Here is a 23,873-nt window from a genome sequence, read left to right as displayed (position 1 = left end):
TATCCATTATTATGGTAACACATACAAAGTATTTTCACTGCCTTAAAATTCCTCTATGCTCTGCCTATTCATCCTCCCATCCCTCAACTCCTGGCAACCACTGATCTTTTCATTGTATCCATAGTTTTGTCTTTTTCCCAATGTCCTGTAGTTGTAATCCTACAGTATACAGCCTTTTCAGATTGATTTCTTTCACTTAGTAACACACATTTAAGATTCCTCCATGTTTTTTCATGGCTTGATAGCTCATTTCTTCTTAGTGCTAAATAATATTCCATTGTCTGGATGCACATTCACCTTTATTTGTTTATTTATTCAAAAAAAAATCTTGGTTGCTTCCAAGTTTTCGCAATTACAAATAAAGTCACGATAAACATCCATGTGCAAGTTCATTTGTGAACATGTTTTCAACTATTCTGGATAAGTTGCAAGGAGCACAACTGCTGGATCATATGGTAAGAGTATATTTAGTTTTGTAAGAAATAGCCAGACTCTCTTCCAAAGTGGCTGTACCTTTTCCAGCAATGAATGAGAGATCCTGTTGCTTCACATCCTTGTCAACATTTGGTGTCATCAGCGTTCTGGATTTTGGCCATTGTAATAGGTGTGTAGTGGTATCTCGTTGTTTTAATTTTTATTTCACTGATGACATATGATGTGGAGCATCTTTTCATATGCTTATTTTCCATCCATATATCTTCTTTGGTGAGGTGTCTGTTAAGGTTTTTGGCCCAGTTTTTAATTGGGTTGTTTTTTATTGTTGAGGTTTAAGAGTTCTTTGTATACTTTAGACAGCAGGTCTTTATAAGATATGTCTTTTGAAAATACTTTTTCCCAGTCTGTCTTCTTCTTTTCTGTTGCAGAGCAGACATTTTTAATTTTAATAAAGTCCATCTTATCAATTATTTCTTTCATGGATCATGCCTTTACTGTTGTATCTAAAAAGTCATTGCCATACCCAAGGTTATCTAGGTTTTCTCCTATACTATCTTCTAGGAGTTTTATAGTCTAGCTTTTTACATTTAGGCCTGTGATCCATTTTGAGTTAATTTTTGTGTAGAGTGTAAGGTCTATGTCTCATTCATTTTTTGCATGTAGACCTCCAGTTGTTCTAGCAAAGACTATCTATCTTTACTCTATTGTATTGCCTTTGCTCCTTTGTCAAAGATCAGTCTGTGTTTATTTGGGTCTATTTCTGGGCTCTATTTTGTTCCACTGACCTGTCCATCTGTTCTTTCACCAATGCCACACTGCCTTAATTACTATAGCTTTATAGCAAGTCTTGAAGTCAGGTAGAGTCAGCCCCCCAGATTTGTTCTTCTTCAATCTTCTGTTGGCTTTCTGGGTCTTTTGCCAGAATCAGTGTTTTGATATCCACAAACTAACTTTCTGGGAATTTTGATTGGGATTGCATTAAATCAAGTTGGGAGAAACAGACATGTTGAGTCTTCCTATCCATGAACATAGAATCTCTCCGCATTTATTTAGTTCTTCTTTGGTTTCATCATCAGAATTTTGTAGTTTTTCTCATATAGATCCTCCACAGATGATTTTAGATTTATACCTAAGTATTCCATTTTGGGGCATCCTAATGTAAGTGGTATTTTTTTTTTAATTTCAAAATTCATTTGTTTACTGCTAGTATACAGGAAAGTGAGTGTATCCTGCAACCTTGCTATAATCACTTATTAGTTCCAGGAGGTATTTTTTTGTCAATCTTTTTCAGATTTTCTACATAATATTTACCACTTTTTAGTGAAAAACAATGTGGCCATCTTTGGTCAAATCAAAAAATGATTTATGGTTATTTCCCTAAACACTAGGTAAAAACTGATTTTTTCAGCTTTATCGAGGTATAATTGACAAATAAAATTGTATATATTTAAGATTTATAATTTGATATTTTGATATATGTATACATTGTGAAATGATTACCACAATCAAGCTAATTAACACATCCATCACTTCACATAGATATCATTTTCTTTCCCTCCCTCTTTTTCTTCCTTCCTTCCTCCCTTCCTTTCTCTTTCTTTCAAGATGCCTAAGATCTACCCTCTTAGCAAATTTCAAGTGTATAATATAGTACTGCTCCAGAAGTTATTCATCTTGCATAACTGAAATTTTGCATCCTTTGATAAACATCTTCCTGTTTTCCCCTTCTCTCAGTTCCTGGCAAGCACCATTCCTAGTCTCTGCTTCTATGAGTTTGGCTATTTTAGATTTCCCATATTAGTGAGATCATGAAGTATTTGTCTTTCTGTGTCTGGCTTTTTTTCACTTGGCATAGTGTTCTCCAGGTTCATCCCAGTTGTTGCAAATGGTAGTATTTCCTTCTTTTCTTAAGGCTGAAAAATATCCCATTGTTTCTTTCTATCTATTTATCTATCTGTCTGTCTCATTTTCTTTATTTGCTCATCCACTGACAGACATTTAGGTTGTTTTCATATCTTGGCAACTGTGAGTAATGCTGCAGTGAAGATGGGAATGCAGATATCTCTTCAAGATAGTGAATTTGTTTCCTTTGGACATATATCCAGAAGTGGCATTGCTGGATCATATGGCAGTTCTATCTTTAATTTTTCTAGGAGCCTCCATACTGCTTTCTATAATGGCTATACGAATTTACATTCCCACCAACAGTGTACGAGCATTCCTTTTTCTCCACATCCTTGCCAATACTTGTCATCTCTTGTCTTTTTAACAAGATCCATCCTAACAGGTGTGAGGTGATATTTCGTTGTGCTCTTGATTTGCATTTCCCTGATGACTACTGATGTTTTGCACATTTTCATATAGCTGTAGGCCATTGGTATGTCATTTTTTGAGACATGTCTATCCATTATTTATTTTTTAAATTATTTATACAATTTTTAAAGACTTCTTTCCATTTACAGTTATTACAAAATATTTGCTACTTCCCTAAACACTAGGTAAAAGCCGATATTTTAAAAATCAAAAATCCTTTGCTAAAATATCTTCAAGACATAAAACTGGTTAAAAGATTTTTGGGTGCGTTATGTGCGTGCTTTGACTGGTTTGAAGGTTATTCCCTGATTTACAGCAATTTCTCTAACAAAGGGATATTAGTTGATCATTTTCATCATATTATTAATATAGTAGCTGTCCAGTTAGGTTAAAAATTTCAAGAGCTAGATACTGACACTTAGTTGTTTACACTTTTAAGCCTATTTTGAATAAATGAGATCCCAATGGGGAAAGTACACAGAAGATGCAAATTAAAAATTCAGTTTATTCAGAGGAACAATGCAACCTAGATCTGTACAACACCGCTGTCCTGGATGATAGTGATATTTATTGAAATAGAGAACAATGAGGTAAAAACAAGTTTGGAAGGTGAAACCAATAATTGTTTTTGAACATAAGTTTGAAATGCATATTAATCCTCTAAGCAGAGACACAAAGCAGGCAGTTGGATATAAGAATAAGGAGCTCAGGAGAGATTGGGGCTCAAGATGTAAATTTGGAGGATCATCATCACATAGAATATGTTTAAAGTCATGATGCTAAATGAGTTCCTCAAGGGAGCGAGTGTGGACTATACAGGGAAGAGGATCTAGGACTGATTTCTGGGGCATTCGAAATTGAAAGGTTAAGAAGAGGAAGAGAATTATGAAAGGAAAACTAAGAAGAAACAGCCAGAAATGTAGGTGGAAAGTCAGGAGAGTGTATTTTCCCAGAAAACAAGTTTTAAGAAAGTGTCTCAAGAAAGAGAAGGTGACTGACTGGATCAAATGTTCCTGAGAGTTTAAGTTAACTGAAGACTCAGAATTGGCCATTATATTTGTCATTGTGGTGGTCACTGGCAACCTTAATCAGAATGGAGTGGGTTTAAGAGATAATGGGGGAAGAGGAAGTGGAAACTGGAAGTGGAAACAGCTCTTTCAAAGAGTTTTGCTGGAAACAGAACAAGAGACATATAGGGTGGCACTAAAAGATTCAAGACCAAGATAAATTTTATTTTATTTTGTTCATGATAAGAGATAGTAAAGTATGTTTGCAGATTAATGGAAATGAAGCAGCTGAAGTGGGAAACTGTATAATACAGGAAGGAGAGGAAATAATCTCAGTAATGGAACACTCAAGTAGGCAAGAAGTTTTGGAGTCTAGCGCACACATGGAAGAGAAGTCCTTAGAAGTATGGGCAGTTCATCCATCCTAACGGAGGGAACATGGAGTACAGGCTCAAATGAAGGTAGACTGGCAGATCTGACGATGGGAGAATGAAGAAGTTTATTCTGATTGCTTTTGTCTTCTAACTGAAACAAACAGCATGTTCACTATGCTCTTAGGCCAGTGTAAAGATTGTTCTCTGTGTGAGAGGATCAGGGAAGGGATGCCCAAGATTTAAGGATAGAGGAAAACATATGAAAAAGGTGCTGTGAAAATAGGAGATTCAAATGATTAGGGAAATGTAGTGCATTGTTGGGCAGTACTGAGGGCCCACATGATATCTGTGGCCATAAATATGAAGGAGGACCAAACAGCATGCTTCCATGATTTTCTTTAATCATGCTCAGCTGCTCAGGTGCAAGAATGAGTAGGTAGTAGTTGGGTTTAGTCAGAATTAAAGGTTCTCTAGGTCAATAAGACTGAAAGCAGAAAAGGACATGGTAGTTCATGGTGTGCAAGGGTGTGAAAATGTTGGACCATGGAATCTATGCTTAAAAAATGAGGAAATGAGGGGGGACATAAGGACTGGGAAAGAGGCTACAGCAGAATAACTCTGAGAAATTCTCCCTCTACAAAATAACAGAGCAATCCCCATTTCAGCAAAAAGCAAGGGAGGTTACATCTGACAGGCATTCTTCTAGAAAAAAAAAAATCTCACTTTTCTTTTATAATTTCGATCCTCTGGTACAGTGCTGCTCTCTTTCCATTTATGCCTATAGTCCTTAGTAGCAATTTTTAAAATATCAAATTAGGTCACATCATAATGGCTTTCTGTGACAAACAGAAATTGGCTCAGATTATGTCTATTACAGTCAAGTTATGAGTTTAACTTCTGTTAACATATGGAGAAATTTTAGATATTAGAAGGAAAAATTCATTTAAAATGATAATGCTAGGTTGTCCTTCAGTAAAAATGTAAAGTAGGAATAAAGCAATTGTAATTGTATTACTGTATCTATGGTATACTCCTATCAATTTCTAACTTAAATTTGATAGAGACCCATGTCTAGATTGAAGGATATTCCTTTTTTAAATTATTTTTTTGAAGACAGAGAAGTTACAAGAAAACTTCTAATCAAGTAATATCATATAGTATTTATTGACCATCATATAGCATTTATAGCACTGTGGTGGTATACACATAAGTGAAATCTTAGTTCAAGGAAATTCATATCGTGAGGTTTCAAGATTAAGTCTTATTTACAGTGACAACACAAGGTTCTTCTTTTTTTAAATTCTATGCTATTTGAAATCATATTTTAAGAGCAAAGAGAGGAGCAGTCTAGACAGGTGAGATCTCTAATTTTAGACTGGCCTAAATATGACTGTAGTTTACCTTTGAAATTGACCAATAATAAAAGCATTCTAACAGTTTAGAAAGGTGATTTAGCCAGTTTTGGTATATCAATTCATGTAAACTGCAACAGAAGCAGCAAAACCAACACTGCTCAGATTAGTACTTTCAGGTGCTAATTACAAATACTTCTCATGTACTCACTAAAGTAGTATCTCTGCTAGGAAACATCTGTTCAGATTAGTTCTGTGTAACTTTAATCAAGAAAACAACATTAGAAAAACATATAATTCGGACCTCACTAACTCAGCTAGATGTCTGGCCAATAGTCTCCCTTAGAGACATTTTAGTTTTTAACTATTCCACTGGTCCTTGCAACCTGAAAAAACCTAACAGATTCTTTAGACTTTACCCTATAATTCATCATTTTCATAGACAACACAAGTTTTATATTATGCCTACTTCATTCTTGAATTTTACATTTTAATTCCTCTCAGCTTGTTCAATAAAAAGGGAGTAATAAATAGAATTTTTTTTAAAAAGAAGAGGTAAATAGGGGTGGGATTCTATGAAAACTGGCATAACTGATAATGAATGTCAATTACCTGAACTCAAAAAGATAACTTGGTTGAATACAAAATTTTAAATCACATCATTTTCTCCTCAAAATTCTGTAGGTGTTGCTCTGTTACTTTCTTTAATTCGGAGTCTAAATGATAGATACTAAATTTAGGTGACTCAGTACTGTAATATTTGCTCCCTAGCAGGTAATTTGTTAAAGTGCTCTATGTTTATGTCTTATTTTGTTTTTCATGCGTGGAGACTTATATGATAGCTAATAATTATTTAAAATCACAAACTTTGCCAGGATGAGTCCAGATGTGTGTCATTTCTTATTTATTTTGCCTGAGAGATAATGAACCTTTTCAATTCATATGCCCAAAACTCTTTTCCCCCCAGCACTGGGAATTTTTTTCAGTTTTGTTTTGATTATTATTTCTATTCTAACTGCTGTGGTTTATTTTTCAGAAATAATAACTGTTATTGAATTTCCATTCTCTTTATGTCATGGCTTCATTTTCATTATTTTAGTTCCTTTTCCTTTATCTTTTGAATTCTAGGAAAATTTTTTTAGCTTGTTCTCCATCATACTGATCTGATTTTCCACAGTATCGATTTTAGTTTTTACTGGTCCCATTGTGGATTTTAGAGTCTTGCAATTAATCTTCTCTCACCCACCTTCCTTTTCATCTCAGCCTGTTGCTTTTTCATTTTTCTATTCTCAACTTGCAACACTGTACTCTGTTTCTTGGACGCATGCCATTCATTCTAATGAATCTGAGAATTCTGAAGTTTTCTAAAACTTGTTGGTTTCCTAGTGTAAATAATCTTTATTACCATGCTCTTCTTGTGAGTTTCTAAGATGATATTCCATTTCCTTTGTTATTCAAATATTTTCAAGGGTTGCATATAGTCGGGTTTTATTCTATTTACTCAGCTCAGAACAAAAAAAGATTTATCTAAGACTAGTATTTTCCAACAGATAGGATATGTAGATTGATGTGGGGGTCACTCTTTTACTTCAGTGCTGCTCTAGTCCCAGAACTATGGATGAATAATAATTTATATGTACAATTGAAGCTCAATTTAGTAGTATTTTGTAAGCTTTCCAGGTAATGAGCGTTCGCCCTGTTGAGAAGGCATTTTGCCCCACTCATAGGCTGGTTCTCTATCACTCTGAAGTAATGCAGTACATGAAAAAGAAACTGAAAATTTCAGAGTACACTACTGCTTAGTAGTAGAAACCTACAACACTTTGTTTGTATATATTACATTTCTTAGGATGTAATGCACTTCTGTTAGACCTTTTCCTACTTCCCTGCTGCCTAGTTGTTTCTGGGTTTTACAGACACCAATTAGGCAACACTTTGGCTGCCTCCCAGATCTACGACCCTGGAATCAAGAAGTCTTTCCAGACACTTTATCCCTGAATCAGAAACAAGAAAAGAGCTTCAGTACTATCATCTCAGATTTTAGACCAGCAGATATGGAGGGCCATCAGGTACATATCTGGAAACAATTGCGCTAGCCCTGGCTTTCATGGGACTATCCTCTCAGATTCTGAAACCAGGTTGACTGTAAATTCTAAATTTCTTACATTATTGTGAATTTCATCCTTTCTATTTTGTTTTAAAGATTTTTTGATGTGGACCACTTTTAAAGTCTTTATTGAATTTGTTACAATATTGCTTCTGTTTTATGTTTTGGTTTTTGGCCCTGAGGCATGTGGGATCTTAGCTTCCGGACCAGGGATTGAACCTGCACCCCCTGCATTGGAAGGTGAAGTCTCAACCACTGGACCACCAGGGAAGTCCCTCATCCTTTCTATGTATATACATATTTCTATCATCCTCACTTTTCAGATGAAGAAACTAGGTCACAGAGCAGATAAGTGGCTTGTCCAAGGAAGCAGTCAGAGGCAGGACTAGGCTGCCAACCCAGGAGATTTTACTCCAGAGCCTGTGCACTTAATCATTGAACTCTCTATCCTTTCTGAACACTATACTTAGTTTAAAAATTAATTTCATCCTATAATGACCACAGTCCTCTCAAATCATGGTTCTTGTCTCTGTTGACAGGTATATATGTAACAATTAGAATAATAGTAGATAACACTTATTAACTACTTGATATGTGCCAGGCACTGGGTTATACAATTAATACACATTATCACATTTAATCCTCACACCTCTATGTGATAGATACTATCATTATTCCCATTTAACAAATTAAAAACAACAGCAATAATAACATTAGGCTTTAGAGATGGTAATAAATTTACCCAGAGTCAGATCTGGTAGATGGAAAGGCTGGGATTCAAATTCGATCTGACTTCTAAACCCAGCTGCTCACCTTTTATCCTATAAAGCCTCTATTTAATAGGTATAATATGTTGCATATAATTCTACAATAAATTGATAGTATATTTTGCTAAAAATCTCATATGTTAAGAATTATATTATATATTCAACTATAAATACCTTCTGAAACAAAAATTTTCCTTCATCATATACAAATGGTTGCAAATTGGCCAGAGATTTCTGAATGTGCTTGTGGTAAGGGATGTAAATTCAATAAATTTTCCTATATTCACTTTGGTAGATCTCTGTGCACTGCATGAAGAGGCTTTCTTACCCTCTGACTTCCTGTAGGGTTTAACCAAGGAGGAGTACTGGCAGGAAATCAGACAGAGGAAGGAAAGGACCCTTGGGGTATTTGTTTTGTTCCCTCAACCCCTGAGGGTCCTTGCATGCCAGATGAGCACCGAAGGTCACTGTTCGGGCCTCACAGCGGTAACTTGCCACTGTTACTAGCCCACAAGTTTTGTGCTATATCTTGTGACTTCTCTACACCCTGTCCACCCTTGTAAATCATTCCTTCACTAAATTCACTCAAATTACCGAAATTAAGTGTGCCATCTCTCTTCTCTGCAAAGACCTGGGCTGATACAGAAATGATCTGTTCTGGCACAGAACAAATGCCTTACTTAATATTTTAGAAGAGGATATTCTCCCATACTATATGCATACCTAATGTTCATATGTCTTTTTAGAAATAGCAAAGATGTGTAAGTGTAATTACAAAGAAAAGGATGCGTAATGTTACAGCAGACACACTTTCCTTGGACTCCTAATGTTGACTTTTCAAATTGGATATAATAAATCACTCATGACTCAGTTAACATACAATTTTAATGCAAGATGAGTAGAATGAACAAGCAAACCCATGATTACTGCGCATAGAAAACTATTTTGCTCACTTCAGCCATGTCAATTCCATCCTAACTGGGATGTTTTAGGCACTTAAAGATTTATGTTTGCCTCAAGTATTTATGAGCCCAAACTAAATGTGCCTAATACCACTGGGTTTTATAAACAGTCAAAGATAGCTAGTCACTTATATTTATGACATATGTGGTGAAATATTTACACAGCATCTCCTGGACAGGAAACTGTGGGGTTGAAGCACCTCGAGTGATCACTGGCATTATTTTTCTATTCATAGAAAAATGTGTTAGCAGGAATATAGAGAAATAAGCACTGTAAATATTGGAGAGAATGTAAATTTACTGACTTAAAGTTTAAGATACTCTTTTAAAGACTTTGTATAACAATTCTGCCTCTAATAATTTATCCTAAGAAAATAAGCACAGATGTGTGTAAAAATTTATTTATCCATTTGTTCACTAAGACAATCAATATAAACACCCATATAAAAAGGAATATGCAGGGGCTTCCCTGGTGGTGCAGTGGTTGAGAATCTGCCTGCTAATGCAGGGGACACGGGTTCGAGCCCTGGTCTGGGAGGATCCCACATGCCGCGGAGCAACTAGGCCCGTGAGCCACAACTACTGAGCCTGCGCGTCCGGAGCCTGTGCTCCGCAACGGGAGAGGCCACAATAGTGAGAGGCCCGCGCACCGCGATGAAGAGTGGCCCCCGCTTGCCACAACTAGAGAAAGCCCTCACACAGAAATGAAGACCCAACACAGCAAAAATAAATAAATTAATTAATAAACCCCTTCTCCCACCATCTTCTTTAAAAAAAAAAAAAGGGATATGCAGTCATTAAAAATGATGTTATGGAAGAATGTATAATGGCATGGAAAAATATTCTAGGTGGAAAAAATAGGTATTAAAATGATATGTGGGGCTTCCCTGGTGGCGCAGTGGTTGAGAGTCCGCCTGCCGATGCAGGGGACACGGGTTCGTGCCCCGGTCCGGGAGGATCCCACATGCCGCGGAGCGGCTGGGCCCGTGCGCCATGGCCGCTGAGACTGCGCGTCCGGAGCCTGTGCTCCGCAACGGGAGAGGCCACAATAGTGAGAGGCCCGTAAAAAAAAAAAAAAAAAAAAAAAAAATGATATGTAAGCTACTTCCAGTGCCAGCCATGATGGAGAAAGCTGACTGCAGCCTATCATTCCCACTAAAACTCACAACAGAATACAAAAAACCACCACCTAAGGACTTTGAAAAGTACACATACCAGGTGTATTGGGAATTAAAGTGAAAACTTGAATTAAGGATCCATAATGGGTGAGATTCATGAATTTTTATTTTCCTTTTTTCCCTAGAATTGACTTGAGGGCAAGCTGAATTCTGGCATTGTGCAGCAAGTACAGACAGCAAAAACTCCAGGAGAAATGCCTTCTTCTCTGCCAGAGGTATGGGAAAAAGACTGCTGTGTGCTGGAGATTTTGGGGGAGATCCCTTTTTTTTTTCACCTTTCATTTCTCTCCCAGCCGTGCTCTGAGGCCAGGCCCAGTCACAGAGATGCACAGGCAACAGCACATGTATCTAAAACCCCAAGAAAAACCAGAGAAACTGGGAAAAGGCCTTCTTACAGAGGATTTTTTCTCTTGCTGCTTCTCTGTGAAGGACGTTCCAATTGTGTAGGACTGCATGGCAGCATAGGAGGCTCAGATTCTGAGAGAACTCCATCTTTCTGGCCAGAGAAACTAAGAGAAAGAGTGTCTGAGGGCTGTAGAGTATGGGAGAAATCATGGAGAGAAGAGAGCTGAAAAGAAGCAACTCCTAAGTCTATGTTATGAACTGACATAAGTCTTGGACCTGCCCAGAACAAACCTAAAGAAGCATAGCAAATGCATCAAGACCTGAACTACCATAGAAAACATTACCGTAGTTCTAGACTAACCCTTGATTGGTGTAAGCTCCAGTAAGATCCAAAAAGCATTGCAAAATCTTTGAAAATTCAGCTGACGTCAGAACCACTATGAGACAGAACGTGAAGTTAGAAACTTACTCGATTGATTGCCTCTTAAACAATCAAACAGAAAAGCAAGTCAACGTTTTCCAAAGGGCTTTAACAAGACCCAGAGTCTCACGACATAATATTCCAAATGTTCAGGGTACGTTCAAAAATAACTTGACATACAAAGAGCCAGAAATCTGATCAATATTCAAGGAAAAAGACAATTAACAAATGCCACTTCCAAGATGGCCCAGATGTTGGAATTATCAGGCAAGGACTTTAGGACAGCTCTTCAATGATCCTCCATAAGATAAAAGGTGAACATTGTTTAAAAGAATAAAAGAAATGCTTAGTTGAGAAGTAGAAGCTATGAAGAAAATGGAAATTTTAGAACTGAAAAAGACAAAAGCTGAAATTTTAAAACTCCTTGTATGCACTTAATAGCAGAATGCAGATAACAAAGGAAAGAGTCAGTGAATTTGGAGACAAATCAATAGAAATTATACAACCTAAAGAACAGAGAGGAAAAAAAAGACTGAAAAAAGAAAAAAAACCCATGTCTTCAGAAACCTGTGTGACAATAATCAAAAGGTCTGATATTCATATCAATGGAGTCCCAGAAGAAGAGATAAAGGAGATAGATGGGTGCAGAAAGAATATCTGAAGAAACAATGACTGAAAACTTCTCAAATTGAGTGTATGATATCAGATTGCAGATTCAAGAGGTTCAGCAAATCCCTAATAGCATAAACTCATAAAAACAGGGCCAGACACATCATAATCAAACTGTTCAAAACTAAAGATAAAGGGAAAAAACTTAAAGCAAGCCAGAGGAAAACAACACATTACATTCAAGGGAGCAATGGTTTGGATAACTGCAGATTTCTCATCAGAAATCACAGAGGCCAGATGACAGTGACACAACATCTTTCAAGTGATAAAAGAACTATTAACCAGAATTTTATAGCCAGTGAAAATATCTTTCAGGACTGAAGGCAAAACAGAAGTCTTTGATTAAGGAAACTAAAGGAATTTGTTGCCAATAGATCTGTTCTTAAAGAAATGCTAAAAAAATGTTCTCAGGCTTATAGGAAATGATATCAGAGGGAAATATAGACACAAGGACTGAACGAAGAACAATAAAAATGGTAAATATCTGGGTAAATATAACAGACTATTTTACTCTACTAAGTTATTTAAAATATTTGACTTGATAGCAAAACTTATAATATTGTCTATGGAGTTCTCAAGTTATTTGGATGTACTTAATATGACAATTATCACATAAAGTGGGGAGGGTAAATTGATAAGGTTTGTATGTTTTAATTGAAGTGGTAAACTATTCACTCTAGACTGTGTAAAGTGAGGTGTGTATATGATAATCCCAGAACAGCAACTAAAATGATGATACAAAGAGATAATCCAAATAGCCAATAGTTAAATTAAAGTGAATACTAAAAAATACTCACATAATCCAGAAGAAGGCAGGAAATGGGGAATGAGGGAACAAAACAAGGGTAAGAAAAAGAAAACAAATAGTAAATGGTAGACCTAAATCCAACCATTTCAATAATTAAATTAAATGTAAACAGTATCTACTGAAGTATAGAGATTATCAAATAAGTCTAAAAATAAGACTCAGTATGTCAAAAAACAATCCACTTTAAATATAACACTATAGATAAGATAAAAGTAAAAGGATGAAAAAAATATACAATCAAAAGAAAGCTGGAAAAGTTATGTTAATATCAAGCAAAGCAGACTTTGGAACAAGGAAATTTATCAAGGAAAAAGAAGAATATTTATAATCATAAAACAAACAATTCATCAAGATATATAGCATTCTTAAATGTGTATGTACTTAACAATGTATATGTCCCAAAATATGTGAAGTAAAACTGATAAAACTGAAACAAGAAATAGACAAACCCATAATTACACTTTTACACAATTACACGATTACAGAGAGACTTCAATGCTCCTCTCTGTTAATGAGAGAGCAGGCAGACAGAAAATCAGCAAGATATAGGAGACCTGATCAACGTTATCCACTAACTTAATATAATTGACATTTAAGGAACACTCTACCTAACAAGAGAAGAATACATTTTTTTTCAAGTGTACATGAAATATTCAACATGATAGTCCATATTTTAGCCATAAAAACAAACTTAACAAATTTAAAAGAATTGAAATCATGCAGAAAATGATCTCTGATCATAATGGAATTTAAACTAGAAACAAATGATAGATATCTCAGATATAGCCAAAAATGTGTAAATTAAACCCCACATGTTTAAATAACCATTGTAAAATAGAAAGACTCTCATGGGGGCAAGGAATATACGGGAAATCTCTCTACATTTCCCTCAATTTTGCTGTGAACCTAAAACTGCTCCAAAAACAAAGACTTGATAATTTTAAATAGAAAGACTCAAAGGAATTTTTAAAATATTTTGAAGTGAATGACAATGAAAATAAAATGTATTAAAACTTTTGAGATGCAACTAAAGCAGTACTTAGTATTAAATGTTTTAAAAGGGAAGGACTCAATTTAATAAATAAACAATCTGTTTCCACAGATTTATTAGTTAAGAAACTAATAAAGAAGAACCAGTTTAACCCAAAACAAAAGGGAGAAAGTAATAAACTTTAAAAACAGAAATCAATGAAATTGAAAACAGAAAAACAATAGGAAAAAACCAGTGAAACCAAAAGCTGACCTTTGAAAAACATAAATAAAATTGAGAAGTCCTTAGCCACACTGATGAAGAAAAAAGAGATAAGACACAGATTCCCAATATCAGGAATGAAATGTGATTATCACCACAGACCCTAAAGACAATAAGAGAAAGATAAGGAAAGAATGTTGATATTAGATGAAATGGGTCTTTTTGAAAGATATAAACTACCAAATCTCAATGAAAAAGAAAGAAATAAGCTGAATACTCCTACATCTTGAAATCAACCAAAATGAATTTTCAACAAAGAAAACTCCTGGCCCAGTGGTTTTCACTTATAAATTCTGTCACAAATTTCAGGAAGAAGTAAAACCAATTCTGCTCAATCTCTTCCAGAACATTGAGGAGGAATAAGGCTAGCATTACACTAATATCAAAGTCAGGCAAAGAAGAAAAATAAAAAACTACACACAAATATTCCTCATTAACAGAGAGGTAAAATCAACAAAATATTAGCAAATCAAATTAAGCAATATATAAAAAGGACAATATAGCACAGCCAAGTGCATTCACCCCAGGAGTGTAAGACTGACTTAATATTCAAAAATCAATCAATGTAATTCACCATATTAAGAGGGAAAAAAAGCCATATGAACATATCAATAGATGCAGTTAAAATCATTTGACAAAATTCAACATCCATTTACGATATTTTTTTAAGAGCTTCTCAGTAAACAAGAAACAGAAGGAAATGTACTCAAACTGATAAAGGGTATATGCATAAAAAGTCTATAGCTACTATTATACTTACTTGCAAAAGACTGTTTCCTCCTAAAAAAGAAATGACAAGAATATCCACTCTCACCACTTATGTTCAGTATCATATTAGAAGTCTTAACCAATGCAACAACACATGAAAAAAAAATAAAACCATGACAATTAGAAAGGAAGAAAACTGTCTCTATTAGCAGATGATATGATTGTCTATATAAAAAAAGAAAATTCCATGAAATCCACAACAAAGCTCCTAGAATGAATAAGTGAATTAGCAAAATCACAGGATATAAGGTCAATATGCAAAAATCAAATGTATTTAACATTTAACAAAAAGTAAAATTTAACAATACTATTTGTTTCACTGAAGAGGACATACACATGGCAAGTAAGACATGAAAAGATGTTCAAGATTATTAGCCATTTGAGAAATGCAAATTATAACCCCAATGAGATAGCACTACACACCAATCAAAAATTAATTGGATGTCATCAAAATGATAAACTTTTGCTCTGCAAAAGATACTACAGATCATCCTCAATTTACCACAGTGTCACATCCTGATAAACTCATGGTAAAGTGAAAATATTGCCTAAGTCAAAAATGCACTGAACACATAACCTACTGAACATCATAGCTTAGCCTAGCCTGCCTTAAACGTGCTCAAAATACTTACATTAGCCTACAGTTGGGCAAAATCATCTAACCCAAGGCCTATTTTATAATAATGTGTTGAATGTCTCATGTAATTTACTGAATACTCTACTGAAAGTGAAAAACAGAATGTAGGTGTATTGGTTGCTTACCCTCCTGATCGCATGGCTGACTGGGAGCTGGGGCTCGCTGCCCTGCCCAGCATTGCAAGAGCATATTGTGCCACATATCACTAATCCAGGAAGAGATCAAAATTCAAAACTGGAAGTACAGTTTCTACTGAATGTATATCACTTTCATACCATAAAAAAGTCAAAAAATCATAAAGTCAAACCATTGTAAATTGGGGCCTGTCTATACCAACAAAAGGTAAAGATACTCCCAGACAGGGAGAAAATGTTTGCAAATCCCGTATTTGACAAATAACTTCTATTCAGCATACACAAAAACTCTCAAAGCTTAACAATAAGAAAACAACCCTTTTTTTAAAATGGGCAAAGGATTTGAACAGGCACTTCGTAAAGAAGATATATGTATGATAAGAATGCATAAGAAAAGAGGCTTAATACCATTAGTCATGAGGGAAATGCAAATTAAAACCACAATGAAATACCACTGCACAACTATTAGAATAGCTAAAGTAGAAGAAAAATTGACAATGCCACACACTGACAGGACGCAGAGAGACTGGAACCCTCCTACATTGCTGATAGCAGTGCAACGTGGCACAACCACTCTGGAAAACAGTCTGGCAGTTTTTTATCAAGCTAAACATATACTTGCCATATAACCAAGCGATCCCACTCCCAGTAAAAATAAAAACTCATGTTCATACAAAAACTTGGATGCAAATGTTTACAGTAGCTTTCCTCATAATCACCCCAAACTAGGAGAAATTCAAATGCACTTCAATTTATGAGTGAATCAACAAAGCGATACATCAATACCATGAAATACTACTCAGCGTTAAAATGGAACAAATTATGGATACACACAGCAGCAGAGAGGAATCTGAAATGTATTATGCTAAACGAAAAGCGCCAGGCTCAAACGCTATATCCCGTATGCTTTACATATTGCTGTAGAAAAGGCAAAACTACAAGGGTAGAAAACAAACCTGTGACTGTTAAGATTCAGGGGAGGGTTTGACTCTAAGGGGACAGCACAAGGGAATATTTTAATATTTTTAGGTGATTGTGGTGGTGGCTACTATGCATCCGTCAAAACTCAGAACTGCACACCAAAAAGAGTGAATTACGGTGTATATTAATTTTAAAAAACAAATTTATACAAACCACATGTATATATTGAATTTTTGTTTCAAAGAAAAGGCCATATATGGCTCAAAAGGCAAATGCCGAAATACTAACATTGGTATCTCCTTTAATTTAAATATAATTTTAAAATAATTTTTATAAATAATATGATTTTTCTGAAATCTGAATATGTAAATGTGCACACACATATATACACATACATTATACATATAATGTATACATGCATATATACACAGTCGGACTTTCCCTCTATGTGTGTTTCTGAGTGTTCATGAAGTTCTGAAGTAAATACCATCTTGAAGCACTTCAATGCTAAGATGCACTGAAAATTAGGGACACTTAAGATGGAATATATTTGCTTCCCTACGGTTTCCAGTATTATACAAATTTTCTGGAATTTTAGGTACTGCTTTTGAAATTAAAATTTTAAGTTATAATACAGCCTGACAGTTCTAAATATGTCAACCTGAAAGGGCTAGACCACTGTCTCACTGACTTTTTTTTTTTTTCACTGACTTTTTAGAATTCCATGCTTCTAAAGCACTGTCATGAACACATGCCATTTGCTCAAGATTCAAAATGACAGTATTCTTATCACTTGGTGAATTCAAGCAATTTCTCTGGTGATTCCCAATTAGCCTGTCTTGATCCAGCCTATCAAAGCAACATTGCATACCTTGCTGCCCTCCACGATGGATCTGACCCAGGGGTCTCTCACATGCAGAGAGGGGTCTGTACTCACTGTCCTCTGGCAGGAATACCCTGCAGGTGAGGCAGGGGCCCTTTAACTGTCTAGCCACAGGCTGCTAGACGCAAAAGAAAGCTATGTTGTTATGGAATCCTAAGCAGTAAGATTTTTCCAAGTGTGCTTGGATCACAGGAACATCTGATTCAATATGGAAAACTGTAGTATTGTCCACACTTCCACAGAAACATATGACATTTCAGGGGAACACAGAGAAACAAATGAAAGCCTCAAGAGCAGCTACCAATTTTGTTAAATGTTATACCAGACATGGGGGATGGCAGAGATGGGAAAAGAAGTGACCTCAACATGGTCAGATGACTCTGTAATTTCAATAACATTTGCAACTAAGAAAGGGAATTAGAGATTATATCATCAACTATTTCCCCGACTCTGACAAAACCAGGCCCCTATTTTATGTTTGCTCCAAAAGAAACACTTTCAAAGAGGGGGAAGAGGACTCTGTGTAAAGTATTATACTCAAAATTCTTCTCCCAGGTTAGGAAAAAGCATTATTTAATCCTTAAAGTTTACGTGCATTTTAGGGTCAAGTCTGATTGTACTGAAAAAAAATTTGCAGTTTCACCCTCTTTGTATAATATCCAAAAAAAAAAAAAAAGAAAAAACCAAACCAAAACAAACCAATCTAATTTTGTTCAGACTACTCAATGAACCACTGGCCTTCACATGGCACTCTGCGGTTTTGACTGGCAAAGCTAAGTATCATAGTTACATAATAGTATGCAGAATCTCTTCTCAAGATATTTTATTTCCTATTTAAAATTAAGCCATGCACTTAATGGAGTCAAGAATATTTTATTGTAAGTATATAAGTAAATATGGCAAACTCAAATGCATCATTTAGTATACTTATGCAGTTTTTTCTCCCTTTGAAACATTTTTAAAGGTCAAAAATTCTTAGTGTGTCTAAAAGCAAAAAATCTATCCTCCAGGTGTACTTGACCATTTCCTGCTCTTTGAACACCCCAAGCTTTTCAACATCTGAACACTTATTTATCCTGCTCACTCTGTGGTTTTCTAAAATTCTTTTGCAAAACGGATTTAGATAACAAAAATAAGTACCCAGATTATACTACCTTAAACCTCTACAAAAATGCCTTCACCCAGTCAAAACAGAAGACCATGCCTTTGGCTTTCATAAAATCATAATATAAAAAACATCAACAATAAGAATATTTCTATTGATAATCTGCTAGAAAACAATCAAAGGCATTACCTGCTATGCTACCCGATGTCATTTACATGACTAGCTGAGTGGTAAATAACCTTGCAAAGTCAGTGCCTGGAAGGAATTGTATTTTTCCTGATAAATTGTTATGCTTCCTTTATTCCAACAGTAGAGACAATACAATCAAATGTGTATTCTTTTTCACCTGATTTCCCTAAAGATTAGACAAACTTGTTTCTCAGTTGCAACGAATAGCTTACCCTTGGTGCCAAATACATATTTTTCTCTTTCTTTTATTTTACAGTTGTAATTTTTTACAACATGTTTTTAACTATGTCACAGTAAAAGTGACATAATTAAATATATTTTGAAATATGTTTAAATATGTTTTAAATATAGTTGGCAGAATTAATATATGAAGGCTGTGTCCTACAAGCTATTCCATGCTAAATTACAAAACAAAAACAGCATGGCCTAGAGCAGCATTTTTCACACTAAAATGTGAAAAAGAATCACCTAGTGATCTTATTAACAGGTAGATTCTTATTCAGAAGGTCTGGGGTGGAGCTGGAGGGTCCACATTTCTACCAGGCCCCCAGATAAGATCACTGCTGGTCCTCACACTACACTTTGAGGAGGTAGGGCCTCACCGGTGTTCAGCCTGTGCATGTATGGAAAGTCAGTATAGGAGAAATAATGAATATAATGGAGCCCTAAGACATGGTAACTATCAAAATGGCGAGGACCACAAACTAGAGCAAATGGGATCATCACATTTCTATTTCAACCTTTAAAAATCAGTTTCTTAAATCCAAAATCAATATTAATTTTTTATAACAAATGTCCAGTTCATGTTTTTCAAAGAAGTTGATTCTTATTCATGTGTTAGACATTCTACCATATAGAGCTGAATAAAATTCTGGTTGATATATTTAAAAAAAAAAAAATCCGTAGTGTTTCAAATGTTTTTAGGAGGAAGCAGGACAAGAAGAGAATACACATTGAACATCTGGAAAGTTCCATTTATTCAAATGTTTCCTAACACCCAATGTATTCCAGCACTACTTTGAGGCCTCAACATCCAGTTTCTTTTTTCTTTTATTTTATGTATGTTGGTTTGATTGATTCCTCATTTCTATTATTTTGGGGGACAATTATTATATAACTTGGGAAATTATTTGATTAGTGCATAAGTGAATGAGTCCGCATCATTTGAAGAAAATCCATCAGCTGTGATACTGGTTAAGAAGATACTTGAACATTCGTCAGTTTAATTGTTTTTTCTTTCCAGCTTATTTCCAGTTAAGAGTATTCCTCCCAGCATGGCATGTTTCACAATGATAATTTCTAAAATACTTCACAGTAAAGAAAAGGCCTAGTTTTTCCAAAGTTATTCCATTTTCATAGATTCTCACATTGCCTGTTGTCACATGTATGTCTCCTCAGCATAGTTTCTGGTTAAAACTAAAATTAACCAGTTATCTAATACACATAAAGAACTAGCTGAGTCACCACATCAGTACAACAACATTTAAGGTTTCTTTTCTATGTCACAGGATTTAGAGCCAAGTATACTAGTCTTCTATTGCTGCTGCAACAAATTAGCATAAATTTAGTGATTTAAACACAGATTTATTATTTTATACTTTTGGAGGTCAGAAGTCCAAAATGGGTCTCACTGGGCTAAAATCAAGGTGTCAGCAGAGCTACGTTCCTTCTGGAGGCTCTAGGGATCATTTATTTCCTCGCCCTTTCCAGCGTGGAGACACCTCCCACATTCCTTGACTCCTGGGCCCTTCCTCCATCTTCAAAGCCAGCCGTGTTGCACCTCTCTGGGAATTTCTTCCTCCGTCACATTTTCCTCCAACTGACTCTTCTCCCCTGCCTCCCTCCACTTTTAAGAAACCTTGGGGTAACATGGATAATCTGAGCAAATCTCCCTATTTGAAGGTCAGTTGATTAGCAACTCTAATTACTTTGCCATGTAACCTAACACACTCACAGGTTCCAGGGATTAGGATGCAGACATGCTTTGGGAGCCTATTATTCTGCCTATCATGTGAAGACAGTATTCCATTTCCATTTACTTACTTGAATTTTCCTGAAGCACTTTTAGTTCTTTTACAGTTCTTCAATTCTAGGAAAAGAAGCTCTTGGGGAATAACAATAAGAGTATAAGATTACTGATAACAGTAATATATCAGTAATAGTTCAGTAATAATGTTCAGTATAAGGTTACTGAACGTTACGAATGTTCAAGTATCTTCTTAACCAGTATCACAGCTGATGGATTTTCTTCAACTGATGCAGATTCATTCACTTATGCACTAACTTTCATTTCACTTTTTACCATGAGCTCTGATTCTATTGGGATGACTCTCACACTCAAAGTAAGGTATGGATATAGCTGGAACGGCCCCTGCCACATAACCATATGATCCTGGATACGTGTCGCCTGAGATTCCTGAGCTACATTCTGGTACACTGATGCCATGGATCATGGAATCAGACTGTGGCCACCAGGATAAATGTCCTGACTCTCTGTGATCCAAGTTGGCTAGGACAAGGGCCTTCTCACTGAAGTTTTGAGAAGCTAAACCCTCTGGCAAAATTGCTCTAATGAGCTTAGAATCATTAAAAATGTCCCAAGCACTAAGTAATAAAATTTATTCAGTTTTTTTTAACACAGAAAAATGAAAAGTTAAATGGGTAAATTATAGTGGCCTAATCTTTTCATACCAATAGTAGGGACTCACAGGCTGGTTGTTTTAACAGCTGTACAATGCTTAAGCTCCAAAGACTCTAAATCTCTAATAACAAAAAGAATAACACTTTGCATGAGTGTTTCTTTGAATATATTCTAGACATATTTTCTCACAGGAACCCTCAATTAAAGATTTGTTATATTTTAATCAGAAGCCACAGAGATAAAAAGTTTGAATGACTGGCTGAAGGCCCTATACAAACTGAATTTAAATATGAAAGAGACAAAAATATATTTGTCATGATTACTTAAAATAGGCAGGTCCAACCACTAAATGCTAAAATATAAAGTGTCTGACAGTTTAAGCCGAGTCAGATTGGCTCTACTACAGTTTCACGTCACTCAAAGGTTATGAGAGGTACATCGTTTCTTGTGAGTCTTGTTTTATAACACACGGTAAGCAATGCCAATGTGAGTTGTCATTTCGCACATGGGTTAACAATACCCTCAATTTCTACTGCTCTCACCTGCTAATCCCCTCCCCTGCGCCCCCAAAACTATATCTAATGCAAAGGTGCTTCTGAGAACTGTTCATAGTTTCTATGGTTCTGGTGGGGTTTCCATCCGTATTTCAGCTCAGTGCTGTTCCTTGACAACACTCAAATGGGCCAGCTCAAAGTGAGATCAGGAGAAATGGGATAAGGTAGTGATCCAAGAGAAATTTTGTTCACATAGCCAGTAAAAGAATTCTGAAAATCTATGCACATATTTTTAAAATAACATCTAAATATTTTTAACATAAGTTTGAACAGTTGAAAAGGGGACATGATTTCTAACACTCTGATACATATTTATCAGAACTTCAGGCCTGCAGGTTTCAGTCTCCGGAAGTCTGCTACATAACATAAAAGGTAGAGCCAATCCTCAATGACGACCCAATCAACTCAAGAAGACTTTCTGTCAAGATAAGTCTTTGTTTTTCAATCAAATATGAAGATAGTTCTAGTGACAACTGTCTATCTTCTGAATCCTAAAAGGAACAGATAAATACAGCACAGAGCCTTGTCACGTGTTTGTCCCTTGGATGAACAGGGCAGAAGAAAGGAGAACTGGCAGGCAACACCCGTGTTCAGAGACAGATCAGTTTCAAGAAAGAGCTGGAAGATGAGGAACTGAAAATTGAAACCCCTGAAACACTCTATGCCCTGGTCAGTCTTGGTGCCCAGTTTGGAAAGTGCTGGGGGAAAGGGCTTAAATTCTTCTCTGAAAGTATCTAACATGATACAAATTTAAAATGGTATTTCTATACAAAAACCTGCTGACTGCATATCTTTGAAGCATCCTAAGCCTTTGGAAGTATCTTAAAACAGGTGTCAAGTTCTCTTCATCAAAATGAAGGGTCAACAATTAGAGATTACAATCTTGCTTGTGTAGCCAACCTTGTGTATAACCTTGGACGGGCAGTTCTGGCGATCCAGGAATTGGTTCTACATTTTCTCTAGTCCTCAGAACTCCTCGCTTTTGTTTTAATTCTCTGTCCATACTTGCCCATCTTTTAGTGTATGTTTGGGCCAGTCTTTCACCCTGAAGTTCCTAGGTTCCACCCCATGTCCTTATTGGGTTTTATGCTCATGTGATACTTCTCCGTCCCTTTCAGTGCCAGAAGTGGATAAACTGTTAAAAAAAACAAAACAAACTAACAAAAACCCTCCAACTGCCAAGGCCATCATCGTGCCAACAGAGGAGCTGCTTATGCGAACTATTGCGAACTTTTACACGGGAAGATAGGGAAAGTATAAAGTCCACTGTGAATGCGTGTTGAAAAGCTCTCTCTTCTAATGCTTCTGGGGGGTGGGGGAAGGTTGGAGGTAAATTACTGACAATGGGCAAAAACAGATGCAAAGAAGACAAGTTTATTAGGCGATTTCTCTTCTTTATGAGGAGCCTTCTTTCCTTTGTTAGGAGGACAGTCCTTTCAGAGGAAACACCAAGTAATTCGACAATACCCAGTTTCCTTCAGCTGCTGCGACTTGATCCCACGGTGGGTGCTCTGGAAAGCACCTTGGGGGCGAACGGGTCTGAGGCCGCTCATGACCAAGGTCGTTCGATCCAGTTGCTAAGTTGAGAATCTTCCCGTGCCACCTCTTAGAAGCAGGTGTGTGTTCCCCTCCAAAGAGCCCACCACCTGGCTGCGCCCCACCTCCACTCGTGCCCCAGCTACCAGATAACGTTGGCTGCTACAGAAGGTGCTGCTGCGGGGGCAGCCTGGCCTTCAGACGCAGTCACTGGGGAAGAGGCGAGGACCGGCGTGGATGCTGGAGCACGCGCGCAGGTGCCGGCGCACCCACAAACACACCCGGGCTCGGAGTGAGGGGAGGACGGGGGAGGGGGAGGGGAGCGACCTTACCAGATCAATGAAAGTCAGAAATTTCCAGCTCCCTCCGTAGGTCTGGTGCGAGGGCATTTCGATGGCCTTGTAGTTGCACAGGATAGAGCAGTAGGACAGCAGGATGGCCACCCGCAGCACCTGGCAAGGGACAAGCGCCATGTTCGCGAAAGGCCCGGACGGGCTCGGCGACGAGGAGGACTG

General features: G+C 36.4%; 1 protein-coding gene across 1 annotated transcript in view; it reads right to left on the bottom strand.

The window, feature by feature from the left end:
• The window catches only part of AIG1 (androgen induced 1), a 231,044-nt gene extending 207,177 nt beyond the window's left edge, over nt 1-23,867 (bottom strand). Inside the window, exon 1 of the mRNA XM_024748021.1 lies at nt 23,691-23,867. Coding sequence (XP_024603789.1) covers nt 23,691-23,831 — 141 coding nt within the window. The 5' untranslated portion in view covers nt 23,832-23,867. The remainder of the gene's footprint in view (nt 1-23,690) is intronic.
• Between the last annotated feature and the right edge of the window lie 6 nt (nt 23,868-23,873).

The sequence above is a fragment of the Neophocaena asiaeorientalis genome, unplaced genomic scaffold, assembly GCF_003031525.2.
Source record: "Neophocaena asiaeorientalis asiaeorientalis breed wild unplaced genomic scaffold, Neophocaena_asiaeorientalis_V1.1 scaffold123, whole genome shotgun sequence".
NCBI classification, from domain to species: Eukaryota; Metazoa; Chordata; class Mammalia; order Artiodactyla; family Phocoenidae; genus Neophocaena; species Neophocaena asiaeorientalis.
This window is presented reverse-complemented; position numbering and strand designations above follow the sequence as displayed.